The sequence below is a fragment of the Urocitellus parryii genome, chromosome 3 (assembly GCF_045843805.1).
Source record: "Urocitellus parryii isolate mUroPar1 chromosome 3, mUroPar1.hap1, whole genome shotgun sequence".
In the NCBI taxonomy this organism is placed as follows: Eukaryota; Metazoa; Chordata; class Mammalia; order Rodentia; family Sciuridae; genus Urocitellus; species Urocitellus parryii.
The window spans coordinates 150,543,702-150,564,797 of NC_135533.1; the positions used below are offsets into that span (position 1 = coordinate 150,543,702).

Genomic DNA, 21,096 nt, shown 5'->3' on the forward strand with positions numbered 1-21,096 from the left:
GCACGAGGGCATTCGCAAACGAACTGGAAGCGTAAAGCGCACTGCTAATTGTGACGCCAGCTCAGAGCAAAAGGCAAGGCGGGGGGGGGGGGGGGGGGGGGGGGGGGCGTCCGTCCGCCGGAGCAGGGGCGGGGTGCCACTCACAAATAATATTGTCAGCGCCACTATCCCGAAGCCCCCAGAGCCTGATAATAAGAAGCCAGCAGGGCAGGGGTACATGCAATCCCAGCAGCTCAGGAGGATGAGGCAGGAGAGTCACAAGCTCGCAGCCAGCCTCAGCAACCTAGAAAGACCCTCTCAAAACAAAAAACACCAAGGACTGGGGATGGAGCTCAGTGTTTGTGAAGCACCCCTGCATCAATCCCTGTTCTACCCAACACACACATTAACAAAATAATTCAACACGTTGGTTGACTAAAAAAATTAATATAAAATATTGATTGCATTTTATACACCAAGAAAACTAGAAAATAAAAATCTCTGAAAACATCATTTAGAAGTACCTTCAAAAAACAAATACATCTAAAAATGTTTAAAACATTAGATTAACTTGTAAAATTATTAGAAAGCTTTTCAGAAAGACCTAACTTCAGAGACCTATAAAATGGTCACAGATTGGAAGACATGGATTTTTCCTCCAACTAATCTACAGATTCAATATGATTCCAAAGAAAACTCCACAGAATTTTAAAAGCTAACTCTTAGGTTTAATGGAATCACCAACAACTAAAGAAAGCCAAGTCCCTCTGAAAAGGAACGAGGCGGGGAGGACTCACCCGGCCCAACACATCCTGAAACCACAACACTGGCCCAGCACGGCGGCAGGCCCTGGGTCCCATCCCCGCTGCCATGGACTATGGACTGTTAACCTGTGACAGAAGTGCCACTGCACACCACCGGGGGGGGGGGGGGGGTTACAGGAGCCGGGGCTGACACCCGTCTCCACTTGGGAACCGAGAGCAGCCAGCCGGCCTCACACCACCACAGACCAATATGGTGAGTGAGGGACCCAAACATGAGACAAAGACGAGGCGACCACGAGGAGAAGAGAGCTGGAGACAGATGTAAAGACAGGAGAGGCCTGGTGTGACCACAGAGGCAGCACGACCCAAAGGGAAAGAAAGACAAGCCTGGCCAGAGTAAAGTCACGACGTGTTCATCCAAAGACACCACTAAACAGGACACTAAAAAGAGGAGCCACGAGCGGGGGTGGAGGACAGTACCATATACAGCCAAGAATAAGCGCTCCCAAGAACCCACCAGAAACAGACAAAAACAGGAAGGACTGGGGCGCAGCCAACCCCAGCACAACTGGGGGAGACAAACGGGTGGGAGGTCAAAATTTTATGGGCACTTCACAGAAAGGGAAATTCAGAAAAAGGCCAGTGAACATAAAAAGATGTCCGACTGCATTAGTAATCAAGGAAAATGCAAATTAGAATTATGATTTCAAACTTACCAGAGTTTGGCTACAATTTAAGTGTGCAAGAGTGGCCAGAGCAAGCAATTCAGATGCCGCTGGCTGGAGTGCAAACAGACCACTGAGACACGGGCATCGCCTGACCATCCAGCACCTTCATGCCCAATACAGACCTCAAACCTCCCACGTGTCCACCACAAGACACGAACAGGGTGTTCAAGCAACAGCGACCCTCCTACCAAAAACCTGGAACCACCCAACTGCCCACCAGCCACACGGACACACCAACTGTGGCACACACAGACAACCTCCTAGCAATGACAACGAATGGACTGTCACTCTACTCCTCTACATGAAGCCCCAAAAAGTGTTGGATGAAAGAAGATATACAGCAAGAATACGTTATAAGTTTAAACACAAGCAAAATTAAACAATATATTAATTAAGGATGCATTCATAGATTGTAAAACTATAAAGAAAAGCAAGAGAATGATTATCACAAAAGTCAGGAAAGTGATTACCTCTCGGGAGAGGGAGGAGGAGGCAATCGGAGAGGGGCACATAGGAGACTTCTAAGGTACTGGCAATGTTCTATTTCTTAACCTGGGTGGTGGGTACATGGATGTTCGCTTTATTATAAGATATAAACTGTAGGTACACATTATAATACTCTACATACTGCACACTAAAACATACTTTTCAAGATACTGTTAACTTGCAACTATCCATCAGGGAAATGTGTGCAGAGAGAAGTTCCCCATAAAAGCAGGACACTCACCAGAGCTTCTTCATAGGGCTTGTACTTCTCCAATTGCTGCAGCGCCTTGTTATAGCTCTGAACGACCGACTCTGGTATTGGGTCTTCTGACCATTCTTCATACTCTGCGAATGTGGCCTCCATATCTACCAAAAGACGAATTCAGCCCCATGGATCTTGCCACTCGGTGTTATCAACCCAAACATAGAAAATGTCATGGACTCAAGTGCCACTAGGCCCCTCCCATATCCATGGCCACGGCAGCTCTATAGATCACATTCTGAGCTCTTTTGCTGAGCCCAGGTTTGGCCTTAGAATCTGTGTCAAAGTGACATGCCAGATAACTCTACCAGTCAACTCATCAGTCACTGAAGCTGTGGGCGACACTTACCTAGGGCGTCAGGGCTGATTCTAACACCACACACCCATCCCCTCATCAGCACTTGCAACTCTACAAGGCGGGCGCTATCATAATCCTCATTTTGCAAATGGAGAAACTGAAGCAGAAAGTTAAGTGACTTCTCCACAGGTAACAGCAGAACAAGGCTTTGAACAGGACAGTCAGGTCCAAGTTCACACTCTAATCACTAAGCCAGGCTGTCTCCCAGTGGTGTGCGAGATGAAAGCTACAAACCAGTTCAGTTCTGACCTCTGCCGCATGTCACCCAATTAGACAGCCTCCTTCTAGTACGTTCAATACAATCCAAATAAACCGTGAAGTTCAAAGGCGAAGAGAGCTGGGCTCAAGCAGAGCTGCCCAGAGGCTCTGAGTGTGTAACCGTGCGCTGGGGACAGATGAGAGGACAGGGCCAAATGCTTCCCACACTGGAAAGTCCTCCAGTGCTGCCCCTGCTCAGAGTTCTAGTGCCAAAGGCTCACCTCACCAAAATGTATTCAGCCAAAAGGGAGACTCTTAAATTCAAACCTGAGTCTAGCCAGCCAACTGTACTTCTGAACCAAAGCGCCTCCAGAGAGGAATGACCCCCCCAGTGCCCATGAGGCTACTCATGAAAAGAAAATGCTTTTAACAAAATTTTTATTCAATAGTCTCCCCAGGAAATGCAGGTGTCCATCTTCCTATTCTTTTCAGAGACCATCTCCCCTTCCCACCCACATGCTGAAGTAGGGAGGAGAGCTCCACGGGGCGGAGGGGCCAGCTGCCCGTCCTGCGGACTCAGAGGACCCTCCTGGGCATTCCAACTCAACACAGGTTTTACTAAGGACCTCATCCAGGTGACACTGTCCAGTAAGGATGAGAACCCCAGGCCCAGCTCCGCACAGGACAGAGAAGGTCTAGCTCAGGACAGTCAGAAGGAAGCATTTTAAAGCACAGCAGGCTGTGAGCCGTTTCTCTTACCGTAGAGGGGGATCGCCAGCTGTCGCCGGAAAAGACTGTGGACTTTCTCAAGCTGTGAATCAAAGGTTTGTTCCCGGTCAAAAGGGGAAAGGAAGCCAGCCATGGGCTAAAGAAGCAAATCAGTAGTAAATGGCACACTTTGGTTCTTTCTACTTCAAAAAACATCTCATCAAATTTTCGGTTCAAGTTAGAAAAACTTTTCTACCTCCTCTTACACAGATGGCATCCGAGCAAATGCCTGGGGGTGCTCAGAAGTAAACGCCACCCCTGCCTGTAAGGGTCTGCGACAGGAGGAGCCAAGAATAATGCAAGAAATGCATCCAAATGGCCACAGTGCTTCAGTCTCATAAGAGCAAAGCACGACGAGGGCCACCGCGTTACGGGGCATGCTTGGTGAGACCCATGAGGGCCCTGCCGTCAGAGACGGGGCAATGAGGCGGATCCCAGAGAAGGGGCCCTGGGGCGCACTGCAGGCTCAGAGACTTCCACTTCAATAAAGGACAGTGGCAAGGCTGTTCGGGGCACAGTGGGAGCACAGACCTGCAGGGATCAAGTCTGACTCTAGAGTCGCAAGCGTCACGCAGGGTGAGGCGAAGGCACCACGCCAGCCTCTGAAGCGGTGGAGTAACCCAGAAGCCCCCGCGGCTGTTGGGCCATGCGTGCTGAGGGGACGGGGCGCTGAGTCTGGACTCTTTTAGTTTTTAGAATATCTGCACATACACAGCGAGTGAGCCTGGGGGGGAGGGCTGTGTGTTCACAGACACTTTATACACACAGTCTGAGGGAAATTTTATACAAGATTTTCAGTGCACCTGACTATGACCCAGCATCACATGACACTAGGTGTGGAATTTTCAACTTGTGACAAATTTTGAAACATTTTTCAGATTTTAAATTTTTGAATAAGGGATGCTCAACCTACCACGGCCTGTCAGGGGCCCCACGATGCATCACTGACAACTGTGCATGTGCCACACGCAGCACAGAGGGGACTCGGCTATAGAATTCCATAAATCGTAATCTTAAAAAATGAATTATTATGGAGTACGAGGTCAAACCTCCCTCCCCAACATTTTCCCTAGTGAAATGCTATGCTGTTCTTGCATTCACCTGTAACTAAAGCAGTGTTTTAAAATATCAGAAAAAAAAATAATAGCCATCTGCTTTTAAGTCAAATAAACCATTCTTGCTATTCCATAAATACTACTAATTTTATTTATTTTATTGTCCATCCACAAACAGATTAGCAAGGACTATTTTGTTAACTATGTTTACTGTAAGACCTATCCTGAACCCTTGTCTCAAAATGATACTTCCAAGACTCAGAAAGACCACCCCTGACCATTAAGAGGGAAGCATGGGCCTTGGAGACCTGGACACTCACCCGAGCAGCTTCCACAATGGCACTTTCAAACTCTCGGTAGGCCTCCCAGATGGCCAGTCCTTTGGTCATGTGCAAACCGACAGATGAGAGAGCCCTTTCAAACACAGAGCGAACCTTCTCAAGGCCACCTTTCTGACCAATCCCACCAACGGAGTACTGACCATACTCCAGCCAAATGTTAGGACCTAAAAATGAGAAGTGTTCAATTAGCTCCAGACGTACAACACCCAATATCAAAACTGACGCATAACAAAAGAAATGTGTCCTCATTCATGCAAAACACAAAAAAGGGCCACCATCAACTATTTTAAAATATATTTCTAAGTACAACCATTAAAAATTTACTGTATAAACAGGACATGCCGAGTGGTACTGTGCAGTTTGATTGTGCTTACAACATTTATTTATTAAAACTGAAAGAACCTGGAAATGGATTTCAGTGAAAATAGTTAGGAAGCCCAGTCGGTCTTCAGAAAAATTTCAAAGCCTAGAATTTTCAACTTTTGAACCCTAAGAATTCCTAAGTCTTCTAGTTTAAAGTGAAAGACTAAAATTAAAAGCACTAATCCTTTTACTAGAAATCTCTATTTTAAGTCTCCTTCTTAATGGTGTTGAAACAAAACAACTTGGTTGCCCTGTTTTGTTTTGTTTTTCCACTTTCTTGTTGACCCTTCTTTAAGACCAGACAGACGAATTAAAACTGCATGAATCATCACTGCTTATACTACACTTTGCCTATTAGGTCACTTCTTAGGGACCTGAAATAATTTCAGAGGCCTATCCGCTAACGTTAAAATAAAAATGCTAAAAGGATGTAGAAGCCAATTTGACGATCACTACATGTGCCCGAGGCTGCTGCTTCACAGGGAGACCTATGTCAAACAAGGCGGCCAAAGCCTGTTAGCCGCCCTGCTCCCGCTCACCAGCAGAGATGCCCCGGGGCTACAGAACCAAAGCGGAAGTGAGCCAGCTGCCAGGTCTGAGGCAGAGGTGCACCCGCTACCATGGAGGACCCCACACGGAAACTTTGTCACTCAGGCCCCAGTTTGCATCAGGTCCACTCCTGGCGTCATCCACTCTGTGGGTTGGGACAAATGTTCTGAAGACCCGTGTTTCCCACTGCAACATCACCCAGCGCAGTCCTGTGGGAAGCCATTCTCACACGTGATCGGGTGCCTCCCGTTGAGGGTCTGAGGCACTTTGGCATAAGTCGAAGTTTTTCCCGGCCCTCTCCTGATGAGAGAGCCCATCCGTGTGGGGGTGTGCCTGACCACTGACCCCGGGGACCCAATCGCTGACCCTGACCTTGGAGTGCAGCCCCCCCTCAACCTTCATTGGATGGAATTCTCCCCTGAATCTCTGGTTCCCTAATAAAAGGCTACTCCCCGGCGTGCTCGCTCTCTCTCTCCTGCTAGCCCTGAGTAATCCTTGCTGCCCTGCTGGGCGGCTAGAGGAGCGAACCAGAGAGGGGAGCCGTCTCGGACCTAGCAATAGAATTAAGGTAATTGAGTCTTGTGTTTTTATTTCGATCTCGTCTAACTAACTTTATGCCTAGAACCTCATTAATGAAACCACTGCGCAGGCCGCGTGGTAGACAGTCCCACTCACGAATCCTTCCCTCTCCCTCTCCCTCACCCCACATCTTTTTACTGTCCCCGTGGTTCTGCCTTCTCCACAATGTCACCTAGTTGGACTCATAGGATGGAGCCTTCCAACTGGCTTCTCCACTTAGTAAGCTGCACTTGGGTCTCCTCCACATCCTTCTACGGTGCACAGCTCATTTCTTCTGAGGGCTGAACAGTGCGTCACTACCTGGACATACCCGGCTGTTTACCAGCCCACCCCTTAAGGACATCGTGGTTGTTCTGAAGCTTTGGCAGTTAAGAATAAAGCTGCTATATCCATCCATGCGGCAGCTCTTATGGACTGAAGTTTTCAACTCCTCCGAGCGCACACCAAGGAGTTCCAGGCTGGATGGATCAGAGTATGTTTAGTTTTAAAGGAAACGCCACACCACCCTCCCAATGGCCATACCATTTTGCATTTTTCACCAGCAATAAACCAAAGCAGCATTTGCTGCTGCCAGTGTTCCTGGCCCTTCTAACAGGAGCACAGCGGGCTCGTGCTGTTTGAATCTGCATTTCCTGTTGACATAATGTCGAGAGTTTTTCAAGTGCTCAAAAATGTATCTTCTCTGCTGAGGAATCAATTAAGATCCTTGGACCACTTTTTAAATCAAGTTATTGGTTTTCTTATTGTTAAATTTTCAGAGTTCTTTCATATTTTGAATAACAGTCATTATCAGGTATGTGTTTTCCCCAGTCCGTGGCTTCTCTTTTTACTTTCTTGACAATATCTTTCACAGAGCAAAAATGCTTCATCTGAATAAGATCCAGTTTATCGATTCTTTCTTTTGTGGATCATGACTCTTGTGTTGACTCTAAAAAGCTGTCACCAAATCCAACGTCATCTTGGGTCATATTTTCCAAGTTATCTTTTTAGGAGTTTTATAATTTCATGATTTTACACTGAAGCGTGTGATTCATCTTGAGTTAAGTTTTATGAGGGTCTAAGAGCTATATCTAGATTCATTTAGACCATGTGGCGTCCAGTTGTTCTAGGACCACTTGTTGAAAGAATTCTCTTCTTCAGTAGTGGAAAGGAAACAAGGGAAGGGAGGCAGGAGGGTAGGTTCTGGGGACTGAATATGAACCAATTATATTGATGCATTTAAGTCAAAATGAATCCTAATATATGCACAACTAACATGAACCAATAAGAACAGAACTATCTTTCTCTACTGTATTACCATTGCTCCTGGCAAAGATCAGCTGACTATATTTATGTGGATCTCTTTCTGAACTCTGTATACTATTCCACTGATCTACTGGCCTATTATTTTGGCAACTCCACACTTTCTTGATTACCACAGAATCATGGAAAGTCTTCAAGTAGAGTAGTGTCAGTCTTTCAACTTTGTCCTTCCCCTGGCTGTTGGCCATTCTGGGCCTTTTGTCTCTTGATAAAAACTTTAGAATCAGTACATCAATGTTCACAAAATCAACTGCTGAGATTCCCTGCGTTTGGGCTGCATCTCTGTAGCCCACTGGGAACAAAGGACAGGACAACACTCAGCCTTCCTCTCCATGAGAAGGGATTTCTCTTCATTTATTTGGTTCTTTAGTTTTATCGGTTTTAAATCTTCCTCCTATAGAACTTCTACAAATCCGTTAGCCTCATACTTAAGTATTTTGTTTTGCAGATGCTAATGTAAATGTTAATACATTTATAACTTCAAATTCCATTGCGGGTACATGAAAAGCAACTGATTTTTGCATACTGGCCTTGCAGCCTACAGCCCTTCTACAATTGCTTTAGAACTAATGTTCCTAGAGGGATTTTTTGTCAATTCTTTTGGATTTTTAACATCTTGTCATCTGAAAACAAAGATTATTCACTTCTTCCTTTCCAATTTGTACCCTTTCACTTCCAGGTCTTATCTTGCATTAGTGAATCCCAGTATAATGCTGAAAAGAGAGCTGGTGACAAGTGATATCCTTGCCTCGTTCCTGAATTAATAATATTTTTTTAAATATTTGTTTTAGAGTTGGAGATGTAGCTCAGTTGGTAGAGTGCTTGCCTGGCATGCAAAAGGTTCCGGGTTCAATCCCCAGCACCACAAAAAAAAAGGAAAAAACTAAAATATTTGTTTTAGTTGTAGATGGACACAATACTTTTATTTTTTTTTAATGTGATGCTGAGGATTGAACCCAGTGCATTACCATGCTAAGTAAGCGCTCAACCACTGACTCAAAGCTCTAGCCCCAAATTAATAGTATTTTAAACTCAGAAAACCTAATGATACAACGATGCAAGGAAACAAAAAAAAAAAAAAAAAAAAAATCACTAGCAAAAAAAGAGAAAAGAAAAATCACTAGATTCCAGGCCCCAAAATAGCTACATAGCCTCTGCCTGAGACTCCTCCAAAGGTCAAAGAAACCGATTATCAAAACCTTTAAAGAGCCAAAGGGCCATAGCCATATCCTATCCAGGGCCCAGACAGCCCTCTCAGCAGCCTGAAAATCACTAATGAGCACACACCAAGATCTGGAGGTCCACGGCTGACACCTTCGAATGTCTCCAACAGCTGAAAACTAAGAAGCAGGCAAAAGTGGCTTCTGAATGTTTAAAGCAACTGACACAATTTCCATGCACAAAGCTCCTGAAAATGACGGGACGCCTCAGGGTCTCATCTAAAATCACTTAGAGAGGGAAAGGGGAAGTGTGGGTAGTGACACTGGCCAATGACACTGTGCCTGTTCAAATAGACAACAAATCCAGTCATCATGTACGACCATAATGCACCAATAAAGAATGTGGAAAGAGAGGAAGAAAATTACTTATGAGGCATAATCTAAGAGGCTTATGTATCTGGCTTCCTGGCCCACAACAGGTCTGAATGCGGTGGCGGAAAGGAAGGCACATGGCTATCAGCACTGAGTGACAGGGAAGGTCTGACAGCAGCGACAACTGCCAAATCACGAGGGACCGACAACCATCAGAGTCTGGACAGGGCCATCGACTGCAGAGAAAGACAAGCAGTGCTGTTAACGGCGACTCTGAGACATCCAGAGAGAGGGGACAAGGCCGCAGGGAACATGGGCACATCAAACATGCACTCTACCAGGAAGTCTAAGAGGACCTGTGGGCAACCTGGAGGCAGAGGCTCAAGGACAACTTCTAAAAGCACATTTAGTATGACTTTATATTCAGGAGGTAACTACTATTTTCATAAGATGATAAAAAGTAGAAAATTATAGATTCTTCTAGGTTTGTTAAAAAAAAAATCTCCAGCCCAGGGCAGTCTATTTCTATCACTGCTTCTCACAGGGGGGATGCCCACAAGAGTGAGGCAGAGTAATCAGAACAGGAAGAAGGATTTTTAATTAAAAGAGGGACTATTTTTAAATGCTTTTATATATATATTTATATATATATACACACACACACACACACACACACACACACACACACTTTTTTTTTTAATATTTATTTTTTAGTTTTCGGCGGACACAACATTTTTGTATGTGGTGCTGAGGATCAGACCCAGGCCGCACGCGTGCCAGGCAAGCGCGCTACCGCTTGAGCCACATCCCCAGCCCCACACACACATATTTACTTACTTATTTATTTATATGCAGTGCTGAGAATTGAACCCAGTGCCTCACACATGCTAGGCAAGCACTCCACCACTGAGCCACCACCCAGCACCTTTGAATGCTTTTTAAATACATTTTGTCCAAACACTGTCTGATATGGTCCTTAACACACGCACGTCAAATACCAAAGACAATTATAAAATAAATAAGGGAGGGTATAAGCTCTCAGAGAGAGAAAGGCTTCTGCTAAAATGTCCACCCACCTTTAGCAAATGGGTTAAACACATACATATTGGGAAGGGAAACAGAGACCAAGGTAAAGTTTAATTATATAGAAAAATTTGTCATAGTACTGGGATAAAGAAATCAAGAGTCCAATAAAAAAAAAAAAAAGAAAGAAAGAGAGAAATCAAGAGTCTCTGTGGAGACGGAGTGCCTCTGTACCTGGACACATGATGAAATATGACAGAGCTACACACACATTGTACCAAAGTCAAATTTCCTGGTTTTGGGTAGGCGCTGATGGAGTGCCCGCACAGGCCATCTCTATGATGCAACTTCCAATGAATCTATATTCACTCCAAAAAGATTTTTTAATGTTTTAACGTTTTTTAAAAAGGTGTTTTGTCCAAAACCTCTGAAAAGCTACTTGATGTGTAAAAGATAACCCTGCAGATAAACGCTGAGTGTTAAGCTTATTTATTCTACTATAAACGTTTCTTCTGCCCTTGTTTTAAAACCAAATATCCTCATCTGAACACCAAAGACAGGGACAAGGAAAACTGAACTGAGATCTTCTCCTTGCTAGACAGTCTCTCCTTCCCGGGTAGCAACATGTCATGACACAACCCAAGACAAATGACAGCGCCCGGGGAACTCACAGATGTAGTCCTTCACGGCTTTCTCAAAGAGCTCATAGACGTGCTCGCGGTCCAGGCCGTCCAGGGCCATGCTGATCTCATCGTGCAGCCACTCCAACCAGAGTTCTAGAAGACAACACAGCGCCGCGTTACCACCTCCACCAAGGAGGGCTGGGAGGGGACTTTAATTCAGGGACAAACATCTTATCCACTTTAATTACACAACCTGAACCACTTCAGAGACGTTCAATTCTTTTTTTTTTTTTTTTTGTTGGTATGTGGTGCTGAGGATCGAACCCGGGCCGCACGCATGCCAGGCGAGCGCACTACCGCTTGAGCCACATCCCCAGCCCAGAGACGTTCAATTCTTTAAAAAAAAAGTTTTTGAACTTTTTATTTATGTTTTATTTTGAGACAGGGTCTACTTAAGTTGCCCAGGCTGCCCTCAAATTTGCAATCTTTCTACCTCAGCTTCCTAAATTGCAGGGATTGAGGCATATGCATGGCACGCAGCCAGAAATTCAATTCTTAAAAGCTGAACCAAGCACACCTGTTTTATTCTTTCAAATAAGATAGTCATCAAAGTCATAACTGGCTGTGCAATGGTGCATGCCTACAATCCCAGTGGCTCGGGAGGTGAGACAAGAGGATTGAGTTCAAAGTCAGCCTAAGTAACAGCAAGGTGCTAGGCAACTCAGTGAGACTCTGTCTTTAAATAAAATACAAATAGGACTGGGGATGGGGCTCAGGGGTCAGTGCCCCTGAGTTCAATCCTTGGTCCCCGCCCCCCTCAAAAAAATCATAACTGCCCATACCTGTTGGGCATTTTGTATTTTGCAAAATACACACACACACACATACACACACATATGTATTTTCTCATTCAATATTCATCTCAATCCTATAAAGTAGGTGACAGTACATTAATAATAATGGCACTACCTAGTGATGTACGACCATGGGTTAAATGGTGAACACAGACTGGCTCATCTTGTGTTACATGCTGCAAGATGGAAACTACTGCTACCCTCTCTCTGCTGCAAGTAAAGGGAGACTTAAACTGAGTGCGAGGTTGTTCAAGTGATTTGCTCAGATCTCATTAGGAAGGCCTCTGGGCATCCACACCCAACAGTTACACTGCAACAGGAAGACAGAGCTAGATCTTGGGCCAGGGCTTTCTGACTTCTGCCCAAATGAGCACTTATGAATGTGCATGAAGAGTTAACTCCAAAGTGGCTCAGCGTAACCATGTTTCTAATAAACAAATATGCAGAAATCACCTACACCCGCAACTACGGTGAACAGTTAAGAATGACACATTTGCATGAAACACTATAAAAGCTGAATTACATTGATAATTTCTGGTTCTTAGAGAATAGGTTAAACACATACTGGAATGGGAAAGAGACCAGGGTAAAGTTCAATCACATAGAAAAATTGTATCACAATATTGGGATAAATAAATCGAGATTGAAAATGTGAATCTGCAGTGTGTGATCACACCATGTTTTACAAAAACTACAAGACAACCAGCCAAAACTAGCCGACCCTGAGGGCGGGCTTTCTTCCTTTCCCTGTGCGACAGCGCCAAGCTTCCTGTGAGGAGCACGGCCCACTTTCAGCACTCACAGCAGTCCCCGGCTCTCCCTGCTCCAGAGCAGCCCCCGCCCCACAGCAGCCTACCTTCAGTCAGGGGAAAGATCTCGCTCATCTTCTCGCGGGCCACCCTCACTTTGGTAAGTTCCCCCTCCAGGCGCAGCAGCCTGATGAGGTCCACGTGGCAGTTGTAGTCATACACGTTGATGGACAGCTAGAAGGAAAAGGGACCCGCTGAAACTCAAAGTGCTCCCCTCAGGACAAAAGCTTGTCTCCACGTGGGTGCCCTCAGAAGACAGGACAAAACAGGAGGCACTTCTGTAACCGACACAGCCCTCCCATTCTGAGAAGACCGGGGGCTGGGCTCAGTGAGCGCGCTTGCCTGGCATGTGGGAGGCTCTGGGTCCATCCTCAGCCCCACATAAAAATAAATTAATAGAAAATAGGTCAGTGTCCATCTTCAACTAAAAATTTTTTTAAAAAAGGAAGACACTTGGGCTGGGGATGTGGCTCAAGCGGTAGCGCGCTCGCCTGGCATGCGTGCGGCCCGGGTTCGATCCTCAGCACCACATACCAACAAGATGTTGTGTCCGCCGAGAACTTAAAAATAAATATTAAAAATTCTCTCTCTCTCTCTCTCTCTCTCTCTCTCTCTCTCCCCTCTCTCACTCAAAAAAAAAAAAAAAAAGGAAGACACTTGGGTTCTTGCTGAGATAAAGGAGACATTCTAATGAAACAAACAAAAGTGTGTATCCTTAGCAAGTAATTAACTTCCCTAAGCCTCCATTTCCTCATCTATAAAATGGGCATACTGTTAGTTTTTAGCTCAGAAGCCTGTTCTGGAGATTTAAAAAGGCAATTTAGCACATGTAAACTGCATTATAAGGGCTCTTTTATTTTAATAAACAACAACAACAACAAAAAAAGATGGAAATTCCTGTTAAAGAAATAAAAATGACAAGAGGCTGGTGTGGAGATCCACCTTGGTCATTTTGCCCCACCAACCCTAGCAAAGATGTTAAGGCAGAGGGCAAGCGTACTGTGCCAGCCATTCACGCCTGGCCTGTTTCTCAACTCATATCAGACACGTTAATAGTTTGTGAGAGGCCAGGTACACTCGGGTTGGCCACCAACCACCTTTATCTGGCTTAGCATATAAACACCTTCCTCCTGCCTTGGGGTACAGGGATCCAACTACCAAGAAACCCTTCTGTCCATAAGTCCTCGATAAACTGCAACCCTGGATCTGTGTGGCTCTTTCTTCAGCATCCTGGCCCTCCCACCTTGAGCAGTCAGTTCCCACACACCAGGACTGGGTTTGTCCAAAAAGCTGCTGTCTGTTGAAGCCGAGTGATAGATACGTGAAGATCTATTTTCACATCTGAAACTTTTCAAAAGTTTAAACAAAACTTTTTAAAGCTAGCATACATCCGAGACAAAGGAAAGACGTAAACAAATTTTTAGCAGACCTAACCTTAAAGAGCAGCCAATGAGGGTCTTAAAATAGGAAGGAAATGGGAAAAGAAGGAACCTGGAGCTCAGAAGGGGAGGAGGAACAGAAACAGGAGAGAGCACAAAGGTGTCTGGGTCCTCCCTGAAGTCTTGTGAATGGTATGTGAGGAGGAGACAAACTAGTTAGTAAGTAACAGACACAGGAGGGGTGATTCCCACACCTCACCGAAGTCCACACTACACCAGGCAGTCGGAACCGTGCATGTTCCAACCAAGCAACCACTGAGAAAACCACCAAACACATCAAAATCACTGTAACTGAATCAATACGGTATTCTACGAACATTCCTATAACCCACAGGAAGAAAAGAAACAAGAATGAGACCCAGAAGAAGCAAACAGAAAATTTTTAAAGTAGGTTTTAGAGCTAGCATATCAATAAACCAATCATCCATACACATTAATTAAAGGGCAGAAAATGATCAGATGCCATGGTACATGCCTGAATTCCCAAGGACTCAAGAGGCTGAGGCAGGAAGATCTCCATGTCTGGGGCCAGCCTCAGCAACTTAGTGAGACCCTTTCTCAAAAAGTTCTGGGGATGGAGCTCAGCAGTAGAGTACCCGTGGGTTTAATCCCCAGTACCATTAGGGGAAAAAAGACTTCGGACCTCCCGCCCAAAAAAAATAGAGACAAAAAGGGACAGTACATAATGATAAAAGGAACAACATAGTTTTCTATCAAGCTACCAGAAAGACACCAATCCTAAATGTGTATGTAACAAACACCAACAACTTAAAATACACGAAGTCAAACTGGTGCAGCCCAAAGAGGAGAAACAGCCACAATTTCATCTGAGGACTTTTCAACACCCTTCCAGCAACTACCAGACAGAAAATCAGCAGGAAGACCCAAGAACTCCACACCATCAAGCAACATATAAATACACCTAAAATGAGGAACGTGTAGAAACTTTAAAAACATCATTTACATTCACTCCCATGGATTTAAATGGAAAACATAAAATTATAAAATCTGCAAAAAGAATACCGAAGAAAACCTTCTAACCTACAGCCAAGCAGAGTTCCTAGACTTGACATCAAACACAGAATGCATGAAAGGATGAACTGATATACTGGCCCTCTTCAAAATCAAAACTTCTCCTCTGTAAAAGGCATCCTTAAGAGGAGGAGAAGACGAGCTACAGAAGGGAAATAGCTGCAAATGAACTAAGAATATCTATAGCTATAACTCTGAACTCAACAATTTAGAAACAAACTTTTAGTATTGCAATTAGAAAACAGGCAAGACAGCATTTCACCAAAGAGGCCGTGCAGAGAGCAAATAAGCACACCGAGCGCCAGGGCACGACAGCACAGCCACTAGGCAAGGCAGCCGCGAGAGTGGCTAATACACAGGGACAACACCAAATGCCAGCGAAGACGACAAAAAACCTGCTCATAACCTCACACACTGCTTGTAAAATAAAACAGGCAAAGGGTTTAGCAGCTCCTGTGAAACTCAAAGGACAACTCCAAGCACACACTTGGCTATTTCCCCAGGGAAATAAAAAGCACGCTCACACCAACACCTGCACACAAATAAAATAAAATAAAAGGTACTGTGCCATGACAACTAAAAAAAAACTAAAAAACTAAAAATATATATATTTTTTAAAAAAATCCAAACCAGAAACAACTGGGCGTCTTTCAAAGGTGGCTGTTGAGCTGGCTGTGGTCCATCTGCGTCCTGGAACATCCTCAGTCATAGAGGGAACAAGCTAGTGACACACACAGGACTCTGAGGAATCAGGAGGGAATCCTGCTGGGTGAAAAAAGCTAATCCCAAAGGTCACCCACCACTGCTCTGATTCTGTCTGCATAACACTCTTGAGATGACACGGTGAGTCTGCATGAGAGGCAAGCACTGTGACTTCCATGCTACCAGGTTTGACAGAAAAAATATGATGATCTCAATGCAAAAAAGGCATTTGATAAAAATGCCCATTCATGATTAAAATGTTTAAATGACAAACCAGAAACAGAAAAGCACCTCCTTAATCTGTCAAAATATTTACAAAAATCTACAATAAACATAACTAATGAAGAAACATTAGAAGAAATTCTTTTAAAAACAACAAAGATACCAGTATCCACCTTTTATTCAACCCTAGCTAGAGGTCTGAGGCTCAAACAAACGATGAAGAAAAATTAATCACAAAAGAGAAAAGGATAAGAATTATACATGATATGACTGAAGAATAAACTAAAGTTAATCTACGAATAAACCATTCGAAATTATAATAATGATTAGCACCGCGACATTGAGAGCAATGTATAAAAATCAATTACACATAAAGACAAATATGTCTGATCCCATGTGAGTGTCTAATGAAGCCAAACTCGTAGAAACAGGACAGGGTGGTGTTCCCAGGAGCGGAGGGAGGGAAAGAGGGCGTAGCTGCTTAATGAGTATTGGGCTAGAGATCTGTAAGATGAAACAGCTCTGGAAATCTGATTTACAACATGAATGTATTTAACACAATCAAATTGTACCTTTTAAAATGTTTGTTCTCTACTACAATAAAATAATCAATCACACTCGTATAAAACAGCAAGTTTTAAAATATAATTTGAAAGTCTAGCATATCACAAATCACCTAGCTCTACATCTAATGAGAGATGTCTGAGATCCATACTGAGAAATGTTTTTAGATCTTATTGAAAAATACCATTATAAAGACCTAGATAAATGAAGTTATACACCATTCCTAGATTCAAGAATCAATATAGCAACTTATGGTAAATAATCCATAAATTCAACACAATGCAAATAAATAGCCCAACAGACCTTGGCACATATATCTAAAATCATGTGGGAAAAACAAAACACATCTCAAGAAAAAAATCAGGTAGGAGGATACCTTATATGAGGTAGTGAGTCTCAGCTACAAGAAGTTAGACTGGAACTGCACAAGATAAACGACCCACTGAAGAGCAGCAAGAGCCCAGAAACAGAATTATACAGACAAATAACACATAACAGAGGTGACCATTTGTATCTGCTGAGGTGCATCCAGGACCCACAACACTGACCCCAGTGTGAAAAAGAGTTAGAGAAACACTTACAAGTGAGGGGACGCTGATAACATAATTAACAGATAATATTCAAGAAGGTATCAATAAAGAAGAATCAGTAATAGATAAGAACATGGTCAATAATTTAAAAAATCTGAGACTTGAGGCAATGGTGTTCTGCTCAGGATTCACAAGTCCTGACAAGCTCAACCCATCCCATGACCACGTGATGGCTTGAAAAGGCTCTGGCCCAGGCCACAGGTCCTCAGCTTCCTCCCCTGTGCCATGAAGGAGCAGAGTCAAGCTCTAGTTCTTACGGGTCTTACCAAGTGTCAGGAGTGTCACACAAAACCAGCGGTGTGAGGCTGGTGAAGATATGCTTTCCCCACTATCAGCACTGTCACGGCACCTGGGCCTAAATGGGCTTTTGACGGGGAACAGGAGAGGACAATCCTTACTAGTCAGTGTCAGGAATGTCTGCAAACGTGCCCCTCACATCAGTACCATGAGCAGGCTGGCAGAAGAAAGGTCACTAGAGAAACTGCCTTTACAGTGGCTTTTGTCTGAACAACTTAGTTTTAGGCCAAACTGAGGACACTGCCTATAGGGGAAGGGAGAAGTATTTTGGAAGCATGTGTGTTAAGTATCTACTAAAATGCACTTACAAGAAACACCTTCTCTTAGTTCAATCAATACTAACAAAAGAGTGTACATGCTGGTCTATTCCAGGCTCAGAACATCATTAACGACATAAGATGCTTTAAAAAAAGAAGAGCTTAGCCAATCAATGCACAAAATAATCTGCTGATTTCCAGCTCCCACCAGTGGGAAAAGATGCCACGCCCACCTGCACCTAGAAGGGGGGAGGGGGAGGAGAGGCCTGGTGGAAAGGACAGGACTAGTGCAACACCTACTAGGTGCCCAACTGTGTCAGAGCCTTAGAGGCAGTGTCACTCAAGCTCCCAAACCACCCTGTAAGGAAGATAAAATATTCATTCACTTTACCAACTAGGACACTCACAGCAGGTTCAGACAGCGGAAACAGCGTGTCCAACTGGCCTTCCCACTCCTGCAGGGAAGGCCTGGATTCACAGATGGTTGCGAAGCCTTATCTTTGTCCTTCACCAGGCTGCTCAGATAAATCCACCTAAGGCACCATGAGATGCCATTTTTAGTTTGCACACGAATAATGGGAAACCTGTGCCTTTGTCAGTGGACAGATATATTTCAAGAGACAGCTCTCACAAAGCACAGTCAGGGGCGAGAAGCAGGACTCCCCAACACGACAGGGCTGGCCGAGTTTTTCAGAGCTCTATTTGGAAGTTATTGATTAGGCTTCACCCTCAGGGCAGTGACAGCTGGACTGGAGGCTCCAGGAGGGCACAGGATTAGGATAAAGTGGGAGGGGGTTGAGAAACATTGGAAAAGCCCATTTCTAAACCCCAGCACAAGAGGATTAGGTCCAAGACTAATTCACCATCACTTGCTACATCCCATCTTGTGTGGTCACTTCTGAGCCCCTTGCCAGCCTCAGAGAGCTGAGGGGGGCAGGAACTACAGGGCACCAGTAGCCAAGAGACCTCTGCTCTGATCCATCCTTCTTCCTGTGACCAAGTAGCATCACCAAGGACTTCTCTGGTTCCAACTTCCCCTTCCTTCTGAAACAAGTGATCCTATTTCTCCTCCTCACAGAAAGGCAATTATTTCAGTAAGGACAGGGACACAGTCAGTCTGTCACCCCATGTCACTATATTTGATGAATGAATAAAACCAAATGTGCTTCACCATGCTTATTTACCAAAAAAAAAGTAGAGGCCATGGCCACATGCCTGCCCCAGCTGGTTCCTTTAACAATCAGATGAGATGACAAGTGGGACCAACTATAACAATGGATGTCACTGTTGCATAACTTAACAAAACTATCACTGCCTCTCACCCAGCAAGGTGAAGTGAGTAGCCTAGGTTAGTCACAACTACACACCACTGAATGAAGGCACACCCAGTGTGGCATTTGGTCCTCAGGTCCTTTGAAGATTTCAAATCCCGTTATGAGTGACTTTAATCATCTCATCATTCCTTACGTTATTTCTTCATCTGCAAAATGAGAATGTGCTCCAATCTCTTTGGGTTCAATACCTCCAAACCTGCTCTTTCCTCTCATCCCTGTTCTGTGACCCCAGAAGTTCAATACATTTTGGGCTTCTTGGCTCTCTGGCTCCGGGTTGGGTTTGCCTTACAGGAGACACCAGCAAAGGTTTGGAAGGAGGAAAACAGAGAATTTATGGCATTTCTACCCCGACCAAGGCATCAACAGCTCTCAAGGTGCCCTCTCCACTCAAGTACTTGGGTAACCAATCATTCCCTTCACCTCTTCAGGCCTGAAAGAGGGGAGAGGTCCTCCTGCTACCAGGCTTGGTGTATCGAGCCTTCACTCCGGGTTCCCCTGCCCACTCCTTCATAAGCACAGTCGTCCCTTTATTGCTCTCAAATCAAGCTAATTTCTCCCAGGATCCAGGATTACACAGGAGAATTCACCACCTTGCAAGGTCACAGGTCAGAAACCATCCTGCTGCTCGGTACCAAGTGACCACTACACAATGCAGAAACGGTGGCTCCCGACCTGCAGAGCTTAAGGAACTGGCCCCAGGACGCGCAGGCGTGGAGGGGCCTTGAGCTTCCAGACTCGGAAACCGCTTTCCCTTCCTACTATGACCTCGGTCGCTATTTCTCCTCCGACACCGTACTGCGTCCCCGTCGTAGATCCTACAGGGAATCCACCTCTTAGGAACTAGCTTTATTTCGACTGTCGAGCCCGGGGCAACCGCGTGGCAGAGACTCGAGTTCGGGTCGTCTTAAGAGCCCAAGCAAAGCGTGCAGGAGGCGCTGCCCCCAGCCAGACTCCCGAGCCCCCGTCCGATCCCGTAAACCCGGGCTGACCCCACTCCTCATCGGGTGCTGCCGAGGACTCGGTGGGATCGCGCTGGCCAAGCACCGGACACGCTCTAAGCCCGAGCCACACGCGCCTCGGTGGCCGGCAGCGGTTTCGCGGCCTTGGCGGGTTTTACTGCCGCCCCAGGACCAAGGAGGCGGGACGCGGCCTCGGGCCCGGGCCTGGGCCTGGGGCGGGAGGGGAGCAGCCCACCTGCTCCTCCAGCCGCTCGATCTCCAGCTGGTTCTTCTCCTCCTCCTCGTCGTACTCCCACTCGTAGTCCCCGGCGGAGCTGTCCGCCGAGGAAGCCATGGCGTACTCCTCATCCCCATCGCTCTCGCTCACACCTTCCTCCTGCTGCTCCCACCCTGGCCCCATGGTCTTGTACGTCGCAGCGGCTACAGCCCGCGAAAGCACTTTCCGCCTCGTCCTAGCTGCCTTAACTTCATCTTCCTCTCCCTCAGCCTTGGGCCCAGCCGGGGGCTCAGCCTCCGGCTCCGAAGCCGAAGCTGCGGCCGCTGTCGCCATCTTGCGTTTCCAGTGACTCTCGGGTCTTCCCTCGGCCGCCGAAGACCCGCGGAAATAGAAGCTGCCTAAGGCGTCCGCCTGACTAAAACCCCGCTTTCTTGCCACCGAATGAGAAACTGAGAGCCTTGGATGACAGGAAAATTACTAAATACATGAAATTCATATTACTTTTATGTATCGCTAAAGGTCCCTGTCAGAAAATAATCGACTAACGCAGCCATGTGTGCCGTCACAACCCCGGACAGAAGTTGGGTCTTTGGACAGGAAGTGGAGGTCATAGAGGAAGTTACAGGGGGAGAGTGATGTATGTCGTTAAGGGTTTTACACCATCTTGAGAAGGTCAAAATGATTCTTGGAACAAATGCTTTATTTAATGCCTAGTGAGCCCTGGAGTGTGATTCAGTCCCAGCCTCAAATGCAGAGAAAAAGTCCAAGTCCTTAGGGAAGGATCGGCTGCCCTTTTCATGAGAAAAATCCATTTTCCAAAGAGATTCCTCTCCTTTATGTAACGCCTGGTACCTAGTAGGCGTTAAATATGTATGTGAATTTTCTGGTTTTATAAGACCATATTCTGCAA

General features: G+C 45.4%; 1 protein-coding gene across 1 annotated transcript in view; it reads right to left on the minus strand.

Annotated features, from left to right (window-relative positions):
- The window catches only part of Sart3 (spliceosome associated factor 3, U4/U6 recycling protein), a 39,574-nt gene extending 18,993 nt beyond the window's left edge, over positions 1-20,581 (minus strand). Inside the window, exons 1-6 of the mRNA XM_026409225.2 lie at positions 20,205-20,581; positions 12,621-12,747; positions 10,959-11,063; positions 4,919-5,103; positions 3,535-3,586; positions 2,199-2,323 (exon numbers count right to left, since the gene is read on the minus strand). Coding sequence (XP_026265010.2) covers positions 2,199-2,323; positions 3,535-3,586; positions 4,919-5,103; positions 10,959-11,063; positions 12,621-12,747; positions 20,205-20,519 — 909 coding nt within the window. The 5' untranslated portion in view covers positions 20,520-20,581. The remainder of the gene's footprint in view (positions 1-2,198; positions 2,324-3,534; positions 3,587-4,918; positions 5,104-10,958; positions 11,064-12,620; positions 12,748-20,204) is intronic.
- Positions 20,582-21,096: the final 515 nt, after the last annotated feature.